The following is a 22,304-nucleotide window of genomic DNA, read 5'->3' on the forward strand; positions in this document are numbered from 1 at the left end:
GCCTTTAAACTTTTCCCTTTGCTTCTCCTCACATCATAACTACCCCTGCTGTGGTCATCTCCAGTGTTCTTCCCAGGACTCACTCCAGTCCATAATCCTCTCTCTTTCAGTGGAGTCCCAGCACTGACCACAGTTCTGTATTCATGGCATCACGAGTTCATCACAGGGGAGAAACAACCCCTTTCCTTCATCAGCCAACTAGACTTCAGGTAAAGCAGACCTTCGTCAGCCTGATGGCACACAGCTGACTTAAGTTTCTCTTGCTTAATTTCCCTTTCTGTGCAAGTTGCCAGGAGGTAGATGTCCTCTGGTCTAATGCCTTTGGATGGTGGATTTCATGTCACCCCACATAGGCACAAGTAACATACACTGATAGTGACTGAGATGGCTGTTATCCTTGGTGTGTGGGATACTGTGTCAGTAAATCCTAGCATCTCCAAAATCCAGTTTCAAGAGGTGCTATATTCTTCTCATTCCTTTAATTATTCTAGCCCTTGAAAACCATTTGTAGGGAGTCATTTTATTGAGGATGGCAAATGCTGAGCTAATGGAATAACATTCTCCACAGCAGTATCAGATCTGAATTACAGGAAGCATCTTCTAACAACATACTCTATCAGGCAGCACTGGTCTTCCAAGAGCAATACTATCAAACAGTGTGGGTGAGCTCAAAGGTGCAAACCACTCCAGGGAAAATGACAAAATGCTAATGTCATAGGTAATTCTCTGTGACACATGGTGCAGGTAATGAAAAATTTCTGACTAGAAAGAATAACGCACAGGTCTTTCTCTTACATATGGTAACCTTAAATGCATCCTTCTGTGCTCTAATTGGGAACATCTGGGCACAGAGTTGTCTGACCTGCCTCCCACAAATATGTTCACACTATAACCAGATCAGGAGTGCATTCCCCTTCCTTTCTTTGGACAGCAAGCCTCCCCTTTAGGCTGGCATTCATGAGTGAAAGAAAAATTGTGAGCCATGAAGCTGTGAAGATCCATTAGCTTTGCAAGAAGTTCCAAGGACATGCCTGAGCTAGCTCCTCTTGGAAAGAAATGAGGTTGAGAGGTTAAATAAATGTAGGAAGTCAAAACACCACTGTTGACATTAACCAGATATGGGAGCCTGCCGGTCTGTCTTATCCACAGGAAACAGGTAGTTCTCTTCTGCTCAAAAGAGTATGACCTTCACATTGTTCTATCAAATCAAATGTTCCTTTAAAAGCAGAGTTGGCTTTGTCTTTTCAAACAGCTCACTTCTTGGAAGGTGCTAGCATTTACAATAAGGGAGTGGGTCCCTTGCCAATAAAATGAAATTTTTTTTAAAAAGAGAGAGATGTCTAGAAAAATCCTCTAAAAGAGTCATTACTAAATGGTGTGCAGTACTTATCTAGAGCAACAGCAACCACACCAGAGCAACACTGAATTTACCATGAGTTGCAGTCCTGGGAGATGGTGGAGCCAGGAGGATAATGTTTTCCAGAGTGGATGCAGGAGCAGTCAGAGCTTTCAATGCAATGTTCACCATCAAGGAGCTTCCCCTCTGGATAGATTGTTAGAAGCAAATACATATGGCACACACACACAGGGACACAAACAAAAATATGATTAGATCTTCTAGTTCTTCATATACCTTGGCAAGACTTCAGATGCATTATTACCCATAGCTAGCCACAGACAGCAATAAAGAATGAGGCTTGCCAAAAAGCCTTGCGGGGGCTGGTGTCTACTTCAAGTGCTGCCTTTTCTTCAGATGGTCTTGAATTGAGCATGTCTGGTGCTCCCAGAAGAGCTCTTTTCTTAGCCAGTCCTCATGTTCATAACACATCCTTAGAACATATACAAATAAAACACGGGGAGCACAATCAAGTTTGATCAGAGCTTGTCTAGAAACCTGACTGAAAACTACCTGAGCTTTATTGACTGCACAAAATGATGTCTGGGCAAGTTTTGTATTTGTCAAAAGAGGACAGACGAGGAGGTAAAGTAGAGAATGAAGGAACAAAGTTGGTCAACATAAAATTCTAACAAATATTATCATGTGAATCTGTGGTTTCTCTTTTCAACTGCTGCAGAAGCAAAAAGTGAAAGGACTAACCGCCCAACTTGGATTCAACTGCTGAGGTTTCCATATTACACAACCATAATTACCTATTCTATATATAGAGTATTTTATCTCACAAAGATAAATTGAGGCATGGATGAGTTAAAAGGCTTGCCCAAAATTGCACTGTAAGCTAGTAGTAGGAGCAAGGACAAGTTTCTTTCTCTTAGATGCCCATGTTGATAGTTACTTGATATTTCTCTGTCTTTACAAACCCACAGTAGAAAAACATTCTGAATGATGAAAACCCATCTCCTTCCTCTTTGAAGGATTTCTTTCAATTGATTGCATAGATTTTGGCCCTTTTCCCTGGCAGCAGCAGTCATCACTGACAGCAAGACACGGTTAAGTCCCTTACTCCCACTCTTGCCATATAGCTGCCTGGAAAGATTTTTGCTGTTGAGAAAATCCTTCCATTGAGAGGCACTCAAAACAAGATCTGAGCATTTAAGAGTGGTGTGGCTCTCCAGAGAGCACAAGAAAACAGAACATCTGCCTTTTTTCCCTGGCAACAGTAATTCCATTTACAGAAATTAAATAACCGTGTGGTGCACTTAAAGAAAAAAAAGACACATTCGTTGAACACATCCTTTTTACTTTTGGAGCACTGGAGGAAAGCAAAGAGAAGGTATAGCACCCATCTTAAATCTCAAATTTCTCTGTTCATCTGTGACACCCTCCTGGCTTTCTATGAAATCCAAATCAAAGTTCTTCCCTGTTGAAAGTGCACCAAATAACAGCAAAAGTTTTTAACTGTTGATTCACTTTTCTTTTCATAGAATCATGGAAGAGTTTGAGTTGGTGGAGACCTTTAAACATCGAACTTCCAATTTCTAAAAGACCAACTTCCCTGAAATAAAGAGACATCTTCACAACTAGGTCAGGTTACTCAGAGCCCCAGTTAACCTGACCATGAATGTTTCCAGGGATGGAATATCTACAATCTCTCTAGGCAACCTCAGCCACCATTGTTTCATCACCCTCATCATAAAAAAAAAAAATTCTTCATTATATCTAGTCTAAATGTACCCTCTTTTAGTTTAAAATCATCATCCCTTGCCCCATAACAACCAGATCTTCTTAAAAGTCTATCCCTATCTTTCATATAAGCCCCTTTGACATATTGAAAGGCTACTATAAGGCCTTCCCAGGTCCTTCTCTTCTACAGGCTGAACAACCTCAACAGTCTCATCCTGTGTGTTCCAACAGGTCCGTGTCTTTCCTGTAGCAAATTTCATGCACTTCCTTCTACACATCTACTTCTTCCTTATGTGGCACTCTTCCTGATGAGTTCTTGTTCCTCTGCTCTTCTGTTCCTGTCCCCTTAGACCTTGCCTGCACTGAGCTGACCAGTGCAGCTACAAAAGGAAGGACATAGCCAGAATGCTCTGATGTATCCTCTGGCATGGCCAGTGGATTCAGCTCCTTTAGTTTTTCCCAGCACTCCCACAACTGCACAAAAATAATAGCTAGGTCCTTCACACCAAAAGAAGCTCCTGTGCCTAGTGACATCACCTGTCACCCTTCACATGAACCTTTCCAAGTCCTGCCACAGAATGACAGCTTTACACCCCCAGTCAGTAACAGATTGGCAGCTGAACAGGAAAATACTACACCTCTAAATGACTGGGAATGTCTCAGAATGTAATTAACAATCCCTTAACAAAGCTGATATTGTCATCACTTCCTTGGTTTGGAACCCAAATTATGTTCTTGATTAATCTCCATCATCCTTGGTATCTTGTAGAGAGGGACAGTAAATAAATCTTTGCATTTGCATGAAGTCCAGAATGGAAGGGTGAAATACAGTGGCAGTCCTATTAAAAACAAACTCTCTCTTAAATACAATAGAGAGAGGAGGAGGACTGTGAAAAAAAGCTAGAAGCCTGCTTGGCCTACCCTCTTTAAGCCTGTATGAATGTTACTGTAATGATAGTTTCACTAGTGAAATTGTTCATCTGAAATCAGTAAGATCCTTGGAATTATAACATGACCTCAGTATGTGTACTGCTTTTCTGTAAGTAAAACTTCAGTGCATTCTATTTTCTTTCTTCCTCTAGATAGATGCTTCTAACTAAAAGCAATTCAGAAGGAATCTAGACACATCAATGGCAAGTGGTCCTTCACCAAGAAAGGCAGGCTATCCTAGAGTATCAGATGGTGCTGATTTTCAAAGAAACATTTACTTTTTAGTTGGGTGTAAAAAAATAGCCCTTTCATTTAGTAAGCATGCAGGCAGCATAGAAACTGGTTTATTCTAGGGCATGGTCCCTGAAAAATGCTTCTGATTGCAAGAAAATTTAAGGGAAGACACAGCTTTCCTTCTTCGAATAAAATAGGTAGTAACACTGCCAAATGTTTCTCTGTAAATAACCCAGTAAATAAATTACCAGGGCAGCTGCAGCCATCAACACATTGTCCATGACACACTTCATTGATATTCAGGCTCTGGCAGGTTTTTGCACAAGGGGATACACACTCCTTATACTCCATGCCAACTGGACATCTTGGCCCTGAAACAATGAAAAGAAATCAGAAACGCAAACTCCTCAATCACTCTTAAATAAGTAAGTCCCTTAATTATCAGAAGTTGAACCACAGAAACACCAAAAAAGTCATATCCTCTCCAATCAGTGATCTCTTTTTCAAAAGCAGAACATTTAAGAAACACTTGATTTTCAGTTTGATGCAGTATCTTGTCTGTCAAGTTGCCTAGTAAACACTTAAGAGGTTGAAGACCATTTCTTTTCTAATAAATTGAGTCTTAACTAAAAGCATTAAAACAAAAAAACATAGGGAAAGTTTTGCAATAATCTCTGAGTAATTTATCCAGACAAGCACGTTCTGTGCCTTTAAGCTATTCAGTTACTCCACTCATTTGTGAATTTACACTGGTTTATGTTTCCGGAGAGAACGAGGAGACAGCTAGGACTCTGAAATCCCACCCTCTTCCAGAGAACTGCCAGCACATGGTAACACCCATGCTGTGGTATCTTCACTGCTATATTATCTTGGCCAGACCATTATGCAAGCACACACCATAACCAGTCCTTCATTTTGATGCATAGATACACCCCGCCAGACTGCCTAGGCATGAAGTGGGAGGAAGAGATCAGACCCTGCCCTTTCCCAGCAAATCCTCTATTGAAGAAGGTGGTAGGGTAGTGATGGAGTGGTCTTGCCCTCTGTGGCTGCAGAGCCCTTCCAACACAGCAGAGCATTTCATGCTTCCAATACAATGATCACCATCATCTCCTGAGAAAGCATCACAAAACAGACGAAGGATGATGGAAAATTAAGCTCCTGCTATGGCAGCAGGCCACTTCTTTTTTTTCCCTAACTCAGAAAAAACATGGATTGTGAAGTCAAGGGTTAGCTCTAAAACTCCTGGGAACAGAGGTGGATTAATTTCACCCATGGTTTCAGCATGGTTACTGACAGCCCTAGCAAAAACAGGCTCTCTGGCTTGCACTCTGAGCAAGGAGACAAGTTCCCAATCAGATCCCTTTTACATCCCAATGGATAGGTAACAAATTACTACTAGAGATAAAACTCTCCAGTGTTGTACAATCCCTCAAACAACTGGTTTGCAACATCTGAAGACACAGTTTTGTTCAGTGGTAGTCAGTAGCAGAATCTTTTCCAAAGTAGAGTCTTGTCAGTACAAATCAGTCACGTTACCCCATGAAATTGGTTTACACAAACATCCTGAGAAAATCATTCTTCCTGTGTAATGTAGAAAGCATGGGAAAAATCATTGAGAACATGATATTGGATTGATTTTTTTTTTATTGTTATTATTTCTGTGCTTATGTATTTAACTGTGGTTCTCTAGTGGGAGCATAAGTGTATATCACCCTGGGTACAAACATGACCTTTCCTCTATAAAACCAATCCGTCCCAGTCAATCTAAGCACTTCCTTGTTGCAAAATCATGGCAGAGATGCAATCAGGACCTCTGACCTCACCAAAATGGGGATAACGAAGACAGCATTTCATGATGCAGTCAGAATCTCTAACTTAGACAAAATTGGGCTTAAAGAAGCAACATCACCATTTCAGTTGAACTGTTCCAAGCAACTAGAGTATGAAACAAGTGTCTTTACCAACAACTGTTAAAAAGAGCCTGTCATGAGGATGCTGTCTTGTAAGTACAGGCTAGATAACATCACATATCTAAACCATATATGAAATAGTCTGTAAACATCCTAGTCCATCAAATAAATCTTCACTGACTTTGTATACCATAGAGGAACATGAAGCAGCTCAGGGTCTTCTTTATATATGGTTCAAACAATATTGCCTTAGGGACAACAACTTTTAGAAAAAGTGGGGGATGATCTGAAAGGGCAGAGACCAAAGGCACTTCAGACAAATGGAAGTGACAGGCACTTCAGATTTTAACCTGCCATGCCTGATTCAAAACACATCAATATTCTAAAAAAAAAAAAAAACAAAACCAGCACCCATTGCTTTTAGCTGCAGAACATAAATCTGTGAGACAGTCATGATCTCATTTAGGATAAGCAGCCTAGGAATAATCCTGTCATCTTACTGCATGAGCTTTCTCCAGGCCAGCCGTCCAAAATCACTCCTTCATGAGCACAGCTTCTTGTGTAATCAAGGAACACTGAGCAGTGACAGTCAAAGCCCTGGGTACAGGCACAGATATCTCTTTCACAGAAATCAATGTATGGCTCTGGATCAACTCGATGGTGGCACCGGGAGAAGGTCAAAGATGTTCTTAGCAGCTGGCAGGTTTCCATGACTCCCTGCATGACAAGTGAGAAGCAAATGCAGAGAGAGAGAGAGAGAGAGAGGAAAAGGGACAAAATTAGTTACTGTAGTCTCAGGAAGAAGGGAGAAAACCCAACTTTTCCAAACACACTGCCACCACTGTTGTTAAATAACATCATTGTTATTAACACTACCATGTAGTTGAAGAACATCATAGGCAAGAGTTAGCAGTGAGCTACAGCCACGTCCATATATACACAGAGGTACACTAACATTCTGATTATTAAAAAATCATGTCATATAAGGTATGTTTCACACAGAAACACATCAGCCATTTGGTCAGCAAACAGAGGGATCAGTGAAGAACCAGATGGCATCTGGACTACCAGGAACAGAAATGTACAATCGAGGTACTTAGGAAGAAAAATGACCAGTCCATCGTTTGGATAATGACGGAACAGAATAACTTTCAGAGTGAAAGACCAAGTCTCACTGGAATCCAAGTAATCAGATTTGTTTCCCACTTCTAGCCACATGTTCTTGTCACTCCTGCTGGCTTGTCCCATGCACAACAGGTCAATTTAATTCAGTTAAATGGCAGAAAAATAACCCAGGGAAGAAAAGCAATTTGTTCTGCTCTTCTTGTGAATTAAATCAGCATGGTGACAGCTAGTGTAAAGAGAGGACTGCACAGTGAGATAGGAGGAAGGATACTCAGACCTCTCCTTTCAGACAGCAGCAAGCTAAGATGAAACTTAACTGTATGTGAAACAAAACCTAAGGGAAACTTAGCTTATGGCTGTGTTCTACAAGGAAGGCTCCTAAATAGACTTCCTCTTGGGTATGCATTATGTCCCAGTTCACTAAGTCTGAGGTCCTCAATGGAACTTTCTGAAAGGATGACACTGAGTTGTGATGAGTGGAATAACAGTTTTTCTGATACAACCCTAGGAAAAACAGCTACAGCATAACTTCCTTCTACTTATTTGTCAATGTTTCACATAAGCAGATGCAACTATGCTGTGTATTTCAGGTGTTATACATAGTGGTTGGTGGGGGACATGTTCTTCAGAGTAGTTCACAGTAAGGATGCATTGTTCCTGAATACCATAACAAGTACCTGATGTAACAGCACATACAAATTGTTGCTGGGGAAAGAAAAAAGAAAAAAAAAAATTGAGGGAAAAATCTTTCCTTGGCTTCATTTTTTGGAAGATGAAAAATTGAAAAATGGGGAGCAACAAAGCCCCAGAGAGTTCAGAAGACATCTAGATGCCTTTCTTGAATGAGAGATGGTATACCTGTATAGGAAAACTGCTGAATTGAAAAGATTTTGCTAAAGGGTGTTTTGACCAGGTGCTCAGTTAAAGCTAGGACATGTTTGAACCAAGAGAGAACATCTTGCTTATGAAAACAAACCAACCAGAAACGTCTGGCACATTGGGAATATATTCAGAGTTTAGCAAAGTGTTCATTGAACAACCACATTCACAAAGAGGTTTTGAGGTTTCTGAGAAAGGCCTCAGGGAACTTAAAGCAATGCTAACTGAGCACCATTAGAGTTGAATATGATTGTCCTCCAGAAAACTATCTCCAGCTTAAAATAATCCTGATGGCCAGATAGCAGCCACTCTGCTAAAGCAGCTGTGAAAAAAGCGTAGAAGGGAGCAGGAAATGCATAAAGGATGACTGGTGCTGCTCTAAGACTACACAGTAGTATGAAGAAAGTGTGAAAGCTGAAAAAGTGCCCTAAGGGTAGAAGTAACAACAAGGGAAGCAGCCAAAAAAGCTATTAAAGGAGAGCTTCAAGATGAAACTGATATAACTGCAAGTGAGATCAGAGCCATTCAGAGGATGAGCAGTGCAGCAACTCCTGGATCAAAGCCTTGATCCAGATACTATCAAACACAACAGAAAACCTGTATATGCAATAAGCCCATTTAGGGGCTGTCTTAATAAGTTTTCTTAAAAAGGTAATAGCCATGTTAAAAAAAGTAGCAGACATGTTAAAAAGGTAACACACCTCAACTGACAAAACTCAGATTCTCCATATTACACTGTACAACAGGTAACACTATAACTTGTAATACCAGTATTTTATGAGCATATTTACTAATTGTTATATGTGAAAGTGACATTAAAAAAAAAAGGAAAAAAAATATATTCAAACATTTTTCTTCAGTCTGTCTCGTTCAATAACAACCTACCTAATGACTGAGCTCTATCTGAATATCAAAAAATGAAGCAATATTTGTTGGAAATGTTTTTTTCTCTGTGTAAATGTTTTCTTGCCATTGAATTGCTAGAGATTTTTCAGTGAGTTTATACATGAGATTTATATATTATTTATATATTTGTAAATAAATTATATATATATATATTTATACAAGAAATTTTCCTGTCTACTAGATGTATCCCAACTAATGTGTCAAATTAATGGGCATAAGCTGAAATATGGATAAATCTACACAGACACAAACCCCCCTGAAATTTTCACCATGTGAGCAGTCAAAGACTGGGACAAGTGTTCAGAGGCTGTGGAACCAACACACGTGGAGCAACCTGACCTAGGATGGCCCTTTAGCAAGCTGAGGGTTGGTCTAGACATCCTCCAACAGACCCTTCCAATTTCAATTTAAACCAAAATTGGTTTTATTTTTTATTATCAGGTCCTTGACCCTCAATTTAGGGGACAATGCACATAGGTGGTGAGCCCCAGATGCTGGCAGCCTCACCCACTGCTGTGTAGCATTCAGACTCATGGAGCAACAGTCCTGGAAGCCAAGAAATACCTGAAACCAACAGACCAGGGAGTGAAGCCTCAGGCTGAAAGAGTGTTTAGAGTGCAGGAGGTAGTAAGATTAAAACTGGCAGAACTGACTGCAGTACCCTAAATGCAGCTGAAAGTTCTCCCTTGTCTTCTGCATGAGTTCTGTTTTGTTTCTGCAAAGGGGTTGTCAGTGTCCTGGCACTGAGAATCCTCAGCAACCACAAACTTGCTGACTTTCTTGCTGCCCCAGTCCCACCACACAGAGTTGTAGGTGGAATTTTGTACATTCTTCCAATTTCTCTGGCATTGTCTTCTGCTGCTGCATGAACTGTATTTGTCTGCTGCTCAGCAATTGCCATTAAAGAGAGAGAAAAAAAAGTGACAGAAGAAAGCAGAGACACCTTCTTGTTCCCTTGGCTTTAAATCCTATGATATATAAATACAGGGAAGATTTTCTCCAAATCATTCAGGAAGGCTGTATTTTGGTGCCATATTTGAGTGTGGTTTTTCAGAATACATGATCTTTTTGTTCCCTCAAAGGGAGAATTATTTAGCCTCCCATCTTCCTAAGTTAAAAACATCCAAAGCCAATATGTTTAGTACACCAAATGCTGGCTGTAGTTTTGAGCAAACATACTAACAACTCACAGACATCTCTTCAGGTGCTTATTTAGCTAACCTGTATGTTTCAGCAGTAGAAAAATTAGATTTTTAGATTTTTAGCTATAGTGGGCCTTATTCTCACTGAGATGTACTATCATATTTTATGACCATGACTTTGCTGGACCTGCATGTAACCTATAACATTACAAATTACAATCCAAAAGTTGAAAACCTCTCCCACATGCTTTCAGATCTGGGGATAGATGCTAATTCATTATTGCATATGGAAGTACAGCATATGAGATATGAGTGGGATTGGTTTTTACCAGTTGCAGAACAGGAGCACAAATTCAGCAGCAGCAGAAATCAGGTGAATTCTGATTCAAGGTGAATTCTGATTCAGCTTACAATTTCAATCACTTTCATATCTAACATTCTATAGGTATAAATTCCTTATAAGAAAGAAAAAATAGAAAGAATACAGTGAACTGTGGCTTCTATGCATCCTTTCTATTAAAGGTGTAATCTAGGATGTAAAGATAACACCTAAAAAAAAAAGTATAAATCAATTATAGTGCTTTAAAAGAGATATATTTTTGTTTTCAGGGCTGCTTCATTACCAGGGTCATCCACTTCACTCCATGTTATACTTCAAGAGCCATGTTCCCCATACTGTTTGTCATCTGAGAGGCTATTAAACTGCAGTTCTTCAGTGAACAGGTAACCTAAATCATCACACCCAAGTGGTGCAAAAATAGGTCAGACAACAAAAAGTGCTCATTCTTTTTGGTAACTGTTTAAAAAGCAGACAGAGAAGGCAAGGCATGGTAAGGAGGCTGAAGCTCCCTCCCTCCACCACTACCCATGCTCTCTGGATCCCAGGATAGCCAACAGGCAGCTCCACCATGTACATGGCAAGTGGCATCCAGCCTTAGTGAGGGAATACATACACCTGAAAAGAAACAGCATCTGAAGGCAGAGCAGGGGTCAAACAGACATCCGAGTGTGTTTGTGTATTGGAGAGAAGGGCCCAGAGCATCAGCAGGGTAAGCATCTGAGCAGGGTCAAGACTTTCAGCTGATACACAGCACCATTAATCAAGACAAGAGCTTTTCCTTACTCAAGTACATGAAATCTCCTGTGTTTTCTGGGATTTAAAGGTAAAAGAACAACAGGGATTTGTGGCTTCACTGCATCTTGTGAAGAAGGCAGAAGCCATCTCCCATGCTGTGGGAGGAGGGGAGCACAGGACAGAGAGAGCAAACAAAACTGCAGATCTACCCTGAGTGGGGTGATGGGGGTGGAAGGAGCTCACTGAGCCAAAGCTGTTGTTTTCTTCACCTAACAGCTGACCGCCTGGCAGGGAGGGAGCTTGGGAGAAGGGGGAGATTTACATTCCTGAAGCTGAGGCAAAGCAAACAAAGAAAGCCATTAAAAAGCTCTACATTCTTCAGCAGGCACTGGTTTGGCTGGACTGCTACCAGTAGCGCTGTGTTTATTCCTGCACAGTGAATAAAGTAAGCTGATGTTAAATGCTGTGAGCTCATGAACTCACAAGAGAGAGAAGATAATTTCACGTGGTTTGAGGGAGAGCAAACTTTATCCAACAAAGCATTAATATTTAACGTGGTCTGCATAAAACTCGAATTACTTGCGGTCTACCCATCGTGCAGGACTTCATCCTGCATGCTGCTCCCTGGCTTCAGTTGAAATGTTGACATTTTTTAAACATTAAACATGCCTGAACAGATAAAATTCCAGCAGCCACAATCAGTTTTAAGATCCAGCCCTGCTCTCGCACATCTGGAACATCCTCTGCACCACACATCATTACCCAAATTCAATCACTCCAGACCCTGAGAGAAATGCTCTGTGCACACCATCTCATTGAAGAAATATCACCTGTATTTCTTCATCCAAGTTTTCAGGCAGGGAAGTTGAAGCTACAGTGCTAAGGGGCACAAGCATGATTTGCTGAATTTCAGAACACACCTAATACAAGCATCTCCATTCAAAAGCTTAGTGGAGCTGTAAATAATCAGAAGCTTGCAAGCTTGTCCAAGTCTTAGTTAGCTTTTTCCAGGTAACTAGAAAACCAGCTTTCATAGTAGCTGTAGAGCAGATACAAGGAAGTGCTACTACTCTTGAGAAATTATTTCAGCCTAGTCTATAGTCTATTATTTAAGTATCAGTCTACAGAAGTTGCATAGCATGAACCTTAAGGGATAAATCTTGGTCTCTGTTACTCTGATCAAAATCCAAACCTGGCCCCCACAGGATCGTTCTGATTTACAACAAAATACTTGAGATCAGATGCAAGCCCTCAATGAATGAAGGCTCAATTCACCATGACAATCATAATCTGTAATAACACATGCTGTCAGCATATATTCAAAACTAATTTCCTCCCTGAGCATGTGTTCACCCTGTTACCTTAGGGGTAAACAAGGAACATATTTATATTTATAAAAGAGAAGAAAAAAAATTGATACAGCAAAGAGGGTCACAGAGTTGGTTGAGATAAGAAGTTCTAAACTAATCATAGATACTATCAATATGCCTAGCTGAAGGAGTCTCTTCCTTCTGGCAAAGGGAATAGCTTGGAGCCTTTGCAACATTAACAGAGGACATCTCTGTCAAAAATAGCCTAGCTGAAGCATCTCCCCACTGTGGTGACTCCCATGTATAGGAACTGCATCATATTCACAAATATTATTTGTGGTGATGCTGCCTACTGAGGCTTCAGAACTGATGCTTCCCTGCTGGTAGAATCAGAGAGGGAATTAACTACTTCATTATACAGGAACTACTTAAATACACCTATCCCAAGTAACACCAAAGTTTCTTTGGCAGCAGCTTACACTTCAGACTCAGGTGAGCTGTTGGTTTTTTCATTTATCTGTTTGATGTTTGCATGTTGGGTTTGGGGGTTTGGGGGGAGAGAAAAAGGGGACTACAAATGGACCATAGTTTTAGAAAGAATAGTGACAGCCAGGGTGCAGTAGGAGAGAAAAACTGCATTCACTAACTAGTGAGTAAACTGTTCCTTTCTTAAAGCTGCAGTACATAAGACTTCAGTCATAACATGGAGCCTCTAAGATCACTTCTCTACAGCACCAGACAGCCCAGTGCAGAAATCCTCTTGCTATCACCAGCCAGAGTCTGCAAGGAGGCACATGGTTACCAGCTCAGGAACTACAACCCCAGAGCTTTGTCCTGGCTCATGGAAAGGCTGGAAGTGCCCACAGACAGCACAAGCCTGGGCTGCCCATGTGTCAATTCCACCTTCTGCCTACTCCTGACCCTATAGCATCACAGAAGGGACCTCCATACAGTCCTCACTACCCCCATGGTTAACTTCTGCCAGGATGGACAAGGAGCCAAGCACCTCGTTCCAGCGTGGCAGCAAAAGCAGTGCCTGGTGTAGCTGCTCCAGACCAGGCTGCACCTCAGAAACCAGGAACAGGTATCTCCTGCACCTCACATCCTAACCATTTGCTGAAGTTGGACCATGTTATGTACACACACAGATTCAAGGAAGCATTTGTGATCTTTCACCAAAGGGCAAGCAAGCTGCCTTCAGGCAGGGGAGGACTGAAACCAGAATGGTATCTTGTGGCACCGACCTTGTCTGCAATATCAGATGAAATGTGGCAGGTGTTGCTTGGAGCTGGCACTCTCTTGCACTGCTTGTGTTCACTGTGCAAAGCCCAGGAGTTTGCAAAATCATAACTGTTTCTCACCAGGGTCCCTGTGAATGAAGAAAAGGAAAAAGACATGGGTACTCAGGGTATGGAGCAACAAGAAGTCATTATTGGCTACTATCAGAGTGATCGCCTGGTAAAAGCTACTTTTAAAAATAAAAACTGTTGCATCAAATTAATTTCTGTTCTAAGTAGATTAACTGTGGAAAAGTCACTTTCTGATCTGGGCTGACTCTTGCAGAAGACCTCTCCAAGATAAAAGACAGACTACAGCCTGCACAAGGCAGCTCTAAGCACATCTCACACATGCATGGACAGGGTAGGAGTTACTTGCTGGTCATCCTACACATTTTTCCACTATTTAAAAGTTGTCAATAAAACACAAGAGCTATTAGAGAGGCAAATAAAATGAAGCTGCCCTCCATAACAAAAGAAAGTATTAGCATTCCTAATTCCCATTAGCCTTAATTTTCTCATTCTATCAAACTAAATCTTGTGTGCAAGGAAACCTAAGATACATCATAAAATTGCTTTGGCCCATGATCTTACCAGCACCTCCTGACCCAGACTTGGCACCAATTGCATCCACTTTGCATAAATGTCAAACTGAAGGAAGTGATCTGTATGGCTGCTGCTACTTGGAAAATGCAAGCCAGGTATCTGCTCATCTTGCTTCATCCTTCTGGGAAAGGGGTTCCTCAGAAAAAGAATATATCCCCTTTTGCCTCCCATGGCCTGGCTGATTTGAGGACTATCTCTGCTTCCTTCTATGGATACATGTTACAAAATAGTTAATTTAATGGTGCCCCCTCAGCTCTGTAAAATTTAATCAGAGAATACATTGAAATATGACCCTGACTGTATCTGGAAAATAAAAGAAAGGTTCCTCAAATACAGCTATATGATATTTTTCATATTGTTACTGTATATCATAATGTATATATAAGAAAAATTTCATTGAGCTACCTGCTGTAGATTAAGTACAAATACATAGAATGTACTGAACACCAAAACTGTTACTAAACTAAAGGGTAATTGTGAAAACTACACTGAGGATCTTAAGGTGGGTGTAATAAGGACAGTTGCCTTTAGCAGACTTTTTTATAAAGTGGAAATTAGGTGCTTATAAATGCAGCTTATGTTAGGCCCACAGGAGATGTCAAAGGAGGAAGACTTTGAGGAATAGATGACAGGGAGAGGTTGTAAAAGGCACGAAGTTTTCACCTGTGCAGCCAGAATGCAGCAAAGGAAAAGAAAAGCAGCAACAAGAAAGCAACCCTTTAGCTTACCACAGATTGTAAAGATTAATGATGAACTCCAGTCTGATGAGAAGTGAGGTGCCAAACTAATTATGTCCCCTTGTATTTGGACTCATGCAGCCATACACTAACAGTTCTATGACAGGGGATGGTCCCCTCTGAAGCAGCGTTTCTCTGAATGCACACCCATGTTTAACTTCCCACTGGCAGGTGCCACCAGATCCTCATTTTACCCACAAGTTAAGATTTGAAGGTTTAGACAACTGTTGGCCCTGAAATGCTGGTCACATGTTTTTTCATTTCTTCCTCTCAATTAGGTCTTTTTCTTCTGCAGTGCTTGTAAATTTATAACTCTTACGTAGCTCTTTTATACAGTATTTCTATTATCCCATTTTAACTCCTCTTCTGTATTTCACAATTAATACTTTCAGGGACCTTTTTTTTCAAAATAAATTATTTCAAAACTTCTGTGGGTTTGTTTGGTTTGTGTTTTGTTTTGGGGTTTTTTTTGGAACATGCTTTGCAGACCCTCTTGCTGCCAGCACCTGTCTGTATGTGAGCAGATGATTCCACAGGCACAAGCAATTTGCCAACAGCTTGCCAGAGTTCTTCCTCCTTGCAAAGTCCTCGGGCCATAAAACTAAGCTACAAGCTGTTTGGAACAGGCAATATTTGATCAATTTGGGTTTGCTTAATAGCTCCAGGTCCTGACCCAGCTAAGCCTCCTCAACATATAACAGTAAAAATCTTGGATAATATTGAATTAAGAGAGATCAGTTGACAGTTTATTTGTCCTGTGATTTGTCCAGTTGTAGCCTTAAGTGACCTGTGACAACAGATGAAGTGCTGGAGAGGCACTATGACTTTAAAACGAGTAGTACAAAGTTTTGCATGCCTGTTAGCTAGCCTGCTTTTCCTCAGAAGCTTTGCCCTCAGTGCTAGTAAACTCACACAGACACTAAATATGCACTGTATTTCACTGAATATAATTAGTTATTACTTCCAATAATACAGATTCAATAGATCCTGTGTTTTCAGAGAACCTGTATTTCTACTGAATGAGCATCTTTACAAACACACAGTAGGATGCAACCCATACTCCTGAAAAGGTGAAAAGCAGGTGGATATGAAGGTTTCACTGACCATTGGAAGAGCTCTAATCTGAAAATATGAAGTGACTCTGGGGCTACTGAGCTGGATTAACAAATGTGGTTCATGGTGATAAGTTATTTCTTCAGAGGGCAACGTAGGAGAGGACTGTTCAGCCATAATCTATACCAAATGCCCTGTCAGTCACCATGGTGATTCTCAAATACTTCACCTACTTGATAAGGCTTCAGGAAGAAAAGCAGGGAAGAAAAATTGTCTCTGGCATGTCTGACTCCTCTGAGCAGAGGGAAGAGCAGCCACCACTGCCTTTCCCCCAACACCCTCATTTCCTTCTGCCGGAATCACCAGGCAGGGTCATTACCCACCTCTCCCACACAGCAGTTTTGTTTTCCTTCTTTTCCTTCTGTGTTCAGGTTTTCTTCTTTCTCTTATCAGTCATGATTCTGGAGAAACAACTCCCAGCCAGGGTTTGTCAGGGTTCCTCAGAGACTTCCACCCAGAAGCCCTCTGTATGGCCCAGGTGGGACTTTAGTGAAATCACTTGTTTTGTCTAAGTCTTGCAGGAAGCATGTTGAATACAGATGCTGCCACAAAATGTGATGCAAACACATTTGGACACAAGACAGGCGCTTGAAGAAGCAGGGCCTGATGTAGATACCAGCACAGGCTGATACCAGCATGCAAACTGGATGCTCAGCAGCTGAGACCCCTGGGCTGCTTGTTAGCATGCAGTCCAAGCTGGGTTCAGAGTTCAGGAGGTAACTGTTAAAGCACAAATCAAATCTCACCTTTTCTCTACATCCCAGAAACATCCCACCACCCTAATGACCCTGCTAAGGTCCTCCAAGAGAGGGCCATGTATCGACCACATGAGCAACAGGTAGAGCCACCAGAGGTGTTCTGCTGGACTATGACTTCAGTGCTCTAATTGCTGCCCTTATCTCTGTCTCCTTTGGAGGAAAAACAAGCAAACAACAACAAAAAACAGGCAAACCCAAGCAAACCAAGAACCACGCACCACACTGCCAAGGTTTGGGCAAGACTTCCTCCCTTCACCTCCTTGATTCTTTTTTCCAGTCAGAAGAGTAGCTCTCACTTATCTGATTTGCAGATAGATGATGTTCACTCTTGACAGAAAACTCAGTGTTCACTATGATATGGGTCTCAAAATCATCAATTCCTTTTGAAATCTGATACTGCTATGCTGCTGGTTTACTTTGAGACTGATGGTCAGGAAAGGCAAAGCATTAGCAATAACCACCCTGTGCTGAAGGCACAGGAGTGGGAGTCAGGAGCCCTGACCTCACTCTCTGGACCTCCTGCAAATTTTCCATATGGCCATAGGCCCACCAGGTTAACTTTCCAGTGTTCCTGGAAAGTATCTGCAAGAATTTGTTCAAGATACTACAATACTGTGAGCAGAGGTATGTAAACTTTCACTGGTTGGTTATTTATCAAGCAATAGGGATTTTTGTTTGTTAGGGGTCTGATTTCTCTTTGGTTTAGTTTTTTGTTTTCTATGGAGCTTTTCACATGCAGTTTTACAAGGTTTAGTACATGGTTCCAAGCAAGCAGACCTATTCGCATAGTTAACCAAAACTTGATCCATAGTTTTGACCAAATTAATTATATGAAATATTGAAGACATGGGCTATAAAGTCTTTCCTGCCCTCTCTGGTTCAATGGATATGAATTTAAGAACATTAAACACAAGAGAGGGAAAGAGCTGTCCCTAAAACTCTTGTAAGGAGAGTGCCTAGTGATGAAGGCACTCTTACTTACAATATAAGTATCTAACTTTGATTCCTGACTCTGAATAAAGCCAAGTTAGTTATGAGTACAGGCTTCTGGCATCTCACATAACTTCCATATAATGGAGACAAGCACAAAGCAAGCCTTCTTCAACTGTACTGTTTGTAAATTATGGCTAATTTCCCTTGTGAATATATCCCCTCTCAAAGTACAACACAAGAAAGAAAATGAGATTGCTTACTTAGGTCAAGCAAAAACTTTAAACTTGCCTAAAATCAAATTACTGACATCTTTTGAAATGCCAAGAAATTTGGATTTCAGAATGACCAAAACTTTAGTTTATTTTTTGAGGAAATTAATAATTATACACACTACCATCATTGTGAGTTTGAAACATGCTCTAAAAAATTCTGTTAACAGGTATCACACACAGGAAAGTTGCAAAATCAGTCATTTGTATGTATATTACTTTGGGAATGAAAACAATACCTGAAACATCATATTTTTCCTTGCAGATGCTGTCTGCTTCTCCCTGCTCAATCTCCAGTGGCATAGGCAACTCTCCAGAGCTTGAGCTTCAACCTCTTTCATCAAGGAGAACCTGCCCTACACTTGCTGCAAGGTAAGATACACCCTTCAACCACTCCATGCTGCAGGGCTCTGGGGTTTTGGCAGCTTGTGGATGTGTGCACACCCCGAGGAGATTTCAGGATCAAGTTGCCCGTGTTGGGTCAGATTTCCCCGATGGTATTATGTATGTCATCTCTTCTGGCCTGTGCTTTGGAACTCCAGTCATAAAATGCTTATGGCAATGATCGTAAGATACTCAAATGCCAGCTGAAGGCTGCTGAATAGATATCTAAGCATCTATAAAGGATTCAGCTTTGTGTTTCTGATGTAATGAAAGACTGGCAACCTGCTGGAAGTGTAGGCTGATATCAGAAAGCAGAGCCTGTTCGGTTACCAAGTCCTGGAAGCATTCACAGGGTGGCTATAAAGGACTAGAGTTTAGCTGGCAAGAAAAAGCAGAGGAGAAACCAATTCCTTGATTCATGGGGAGTTAAAGGAGACCTTATTTCTCTCTACAACTACCTGAAAGGAGGTTGTAGTGAGGTAGGAGTCAATATTTTCTCACTAAGAACTATTCAGAGGACAAGGAGAAATGGCTTCAAATTGTGCCAGGGGAGGTTTAGGTTGGATTCTGGGAATAACTTCTTTACAGGAAGGTAACAAGCACTGGAATGGGCTGCCCAGGAAAGTGTGGAGTCACCATCCCTGAATGTGTTTAGAAATTGTATAGATACAGGGCTCAGGGACAAGGTTTTGTAGTGGGCTGGTAGAGCTAAGTTAGTAGAGTTAGGTTAAAGGTTGGACTGGGTAATCTTACAGGTGTTTTCCAACCTAAGCAATTCTATGATTCTGTGATTACAATGCAGGGGAGAGCCAAACAAACAAAGAACCAAACAAAAAAACCTGTAAAGTCTCCAAGAACTTTCTTTTTCTATTTTGGGTATGATTGAAGTGTGAGAACAAACTCTCAAGGGGCAGCTGCCTTGTTTGTACAGCCACATGAGATAAACAAGCAACCTGTACAATATAATCAATCTTATTTGTAAGTCTAGACAGGACATGAGCACTCCTCTGCAGGATGAGCTACTTTAGTAAGCAACTATGTCAATGAGAGTGGCTCAGAACCCCATCCTGTGTCTGAATGACAGACTTTGTCTACAACCTACCAGGGAGAATTTATTTTTTTTTATTTTATTTTTGAGGTTTCAGGGCTTCTGCCTAAGGCCACTACCTTCAAAGTTGGTTCCTCCTGGTGTTAATTTGCTATAGCATCATAGCTTGAGTCACATCACCTAGACCTACAGGATCTCATTAGCTGAACACCAAAAGTGTATACAGAAGCAATGTGTGTTATCCTCTCAAACTATCAGTCCTTAGTTTCCACACCATAACACAGTGAGGAGCCATGAATGCCATGATTAGAACATGAGTGTAAATATAGTAAGAGAAAAGAAAAACAATTATACACTGTTTACCAAGTTTAAACATCCTTTCCTTCACATTTCCTATATTTACTGACTTTAAGTGGAAATGTCCAGAAATATAGCAGGTGCTTTGCCTCTTATTTTACCACCACCTCAAAAACAATATAAATCAAATTAATGACATTCTACATTATAATCCAATTTCTTAGGAGCAAACCAAACTAACCCTGTGTGTTTGTTACTAACCTGCAATTATATTTTTTTTTCTAAAATATGGAAAAATCACCTTTTCATTTGGTTTTAATATAAGTATTGCCATTTTGTTGAAAAAATGACTAAATGTATGAAGCTACAGGAAAGGCTGCTCATGGGCTAGATTCTATCCATTACAACACTGATTTGTCAGAAATTTGGGATCTAGTCCTCTGGTGCCCCAGAGAGGCCCTAGAAACAAGCCATCAGATCACATCTGTTTCTTCTTGTGCAAGCACATACAAAGTTGATAGGGAAATACTGTATTAGCTTTGAGCCACAGTCTCTGAGAGAAGGAAGAGCAGACCTCTTCATTTGCAGACTTCTTTCCATCCCAGTGGTTCCTAAAGGCTCCCCTGCTACCCAGCAAGGACTATGAGCAACCAGTCAAGGCACCATTTCAGCATAAATCAAAGCAGTTTAAAGGGTGGTACACCTTGAGGTGCCTGCCCAGCCTTTAAAAAGTCTAGAGGAAATTTTAACACAGCCCAGCTATCTGGAAAGCTGCTTGGCACAATACCTGATGCATAACCTCTAGCATTGTCTCTCTTCCTTTGCCTCTTACATTCACATCTGCACAGTGGTCCCCAGGGGGTTCCAGATGAGATGATGACAGTCATCTTGGCAACATTAGGTCATTGTCTTTTTCCTTTTGTGCACTGTACATCCCTTGCATATTATTCTGCAGCTCAAAGATTTGATTGTATTTATCATCAATACGAATCCAGCCCAAAAATATATCTAATGGGCTAGACCTTAGGGCCCAATCTAATAAATCAAAATGTGCTCAGATTTTAGCAGGAAACAATGAACACATCAGCAGAAGAGCTCAGTCTGCCAGCAGCTTTAAGGTAACCCTTCCTCCCCTCTAACTGGTAACTCACATCCTGGGTTGGGTTGACCTTTATGAGTTCTAATCAGGCTCTAAAGAGAGTAAATAAAAAGTGCAGTGGAGAGGAAAAAAAAAGTAAACTGCTTCATAGGCTACAGATAGGCTGCCTGGATCTTTTGTTTAAAAGAGTATTACCTCCTCCAGCTGCTTATGGTACTCCTCACAATTAAAAAAAGAGAAAAATGGTCTGGATTATCCAAAACCTGGTTTTACTTGGAGCAAGTTAAGAAGCTCTCATATGAACCACCTTACCAGCAGAGCTGCCAAGGAGACAAACAATGTGTGGGCGTAGTGACGTCCTGCACTGATACAACAAATTCAAACATAATTGATTTTAATTCCTTTTAAATTAGTTTAAATGAAAGGTCTGCTGTATCAGGGTAAAAAAATGGCAGAATTGCTGAGGTACGATTTTATTCTTCAGGCTAAACTCACAGATCTGTTTGTCCACTCAGGTTACAAAATCCAGGGCCTTCTTCATACTGTAAGCTCTACACATATTCTCTCTATCATTTTTCAGCTCTTCCAAGCAGTGACCCTGTCATGCACCTTATTAAGTTCGAAAATCTGCGGTTGTGCAAGCACTGCTTTTTGATAGAGGGAGAATACAGTCTCCATCAGGCTAAACAAATTCAGCATTTCTAAATAATTTTTTTTTATTAAAAAAAGAAATAAGTAGCAGTTCCCCCCAGTTCAGGAAGGATATCGAGGTCTTGGAGCAGGTCCAAAGGAGGGCAACCAGGCTGGTGAAGGGACTCGAGCACAGATCCTATGAGGAAAGGCTGAGGGAGCTGGGGTTGTTCAGCCTAAAGAAGAGGCGGCTCAGGGGAGACCTCATCACTCTCTACAACTCCCTGAAAGGAGGGTATAGCCAGGTGGGGGTTGGTCTCTTTTGCCAAACGACTTTCAACAAGACAAGAGGGCATGGTCTTAAATTGTGCCAGGGGAAGTTTAGGTTGGATATTAGAAAGAATTTCTTTACGGAGAGAGTGATCAGGTATTGGAATGGGCTGCCCAGGGAAGTAGTGGATTCTCCGTCCCTGGAGATATTTAAAAAGAGACTGGATGTGGCACTCAGTGCCATGGTCTAGCAACCACAACGGTGGTTCAAGGGTTGGACTCGATGA

The 22,304-nt window shown here is 41.0% G+C and overlaps 1 protein-coding gene across 1 annotated transcript in view; it reads right to left on the bottom strand.

The window, feature by feature from the left end:
• The window catches only part of VWF (von Willebrand factor), a 133,649-nt gene that overhangs the window by 106,116 nt on the left and 5,229 nt on the right, over window positions 1-22,304 (bottom strand). The window contains exons 6-9 of the mRNA XM_030444075.1: window positions 13,841-13,965; window positions 6,660-6,876; window positions 4,495-4,617; window positions 1,432-1,543 (exon numbers count right to left, since the gene is read on the bottom strand). Of these exons, the coding sequence (XP_030299935.1) occupies window positions 1,432-1,543; window positions 4,495-4,617; window positions 6,660-6,876; window positions 13,841-13,965 (577 nt within the window). The remainder of the gene's footprint in view (window positions 1-1,431; window positions 1,544-4,494; window positions 4,618-6,659; window positions 6,877-13,840; window positions 13,966-22,304) is intronic.

This window comes from Calypte anna, chromosome 1 (assembly GCF_003957555.1).
Source record: "Calypte anna isolate BGI_N300 chromosome 1, bCalAnn1_v1.p, whole genome shotgun sequence".
NCBI classification, from domain to species: Eukaryota; Metazoa; Chordata; class Aves; order Apodiformes; family Trochilidae; genus Calypte; species Calypte anna.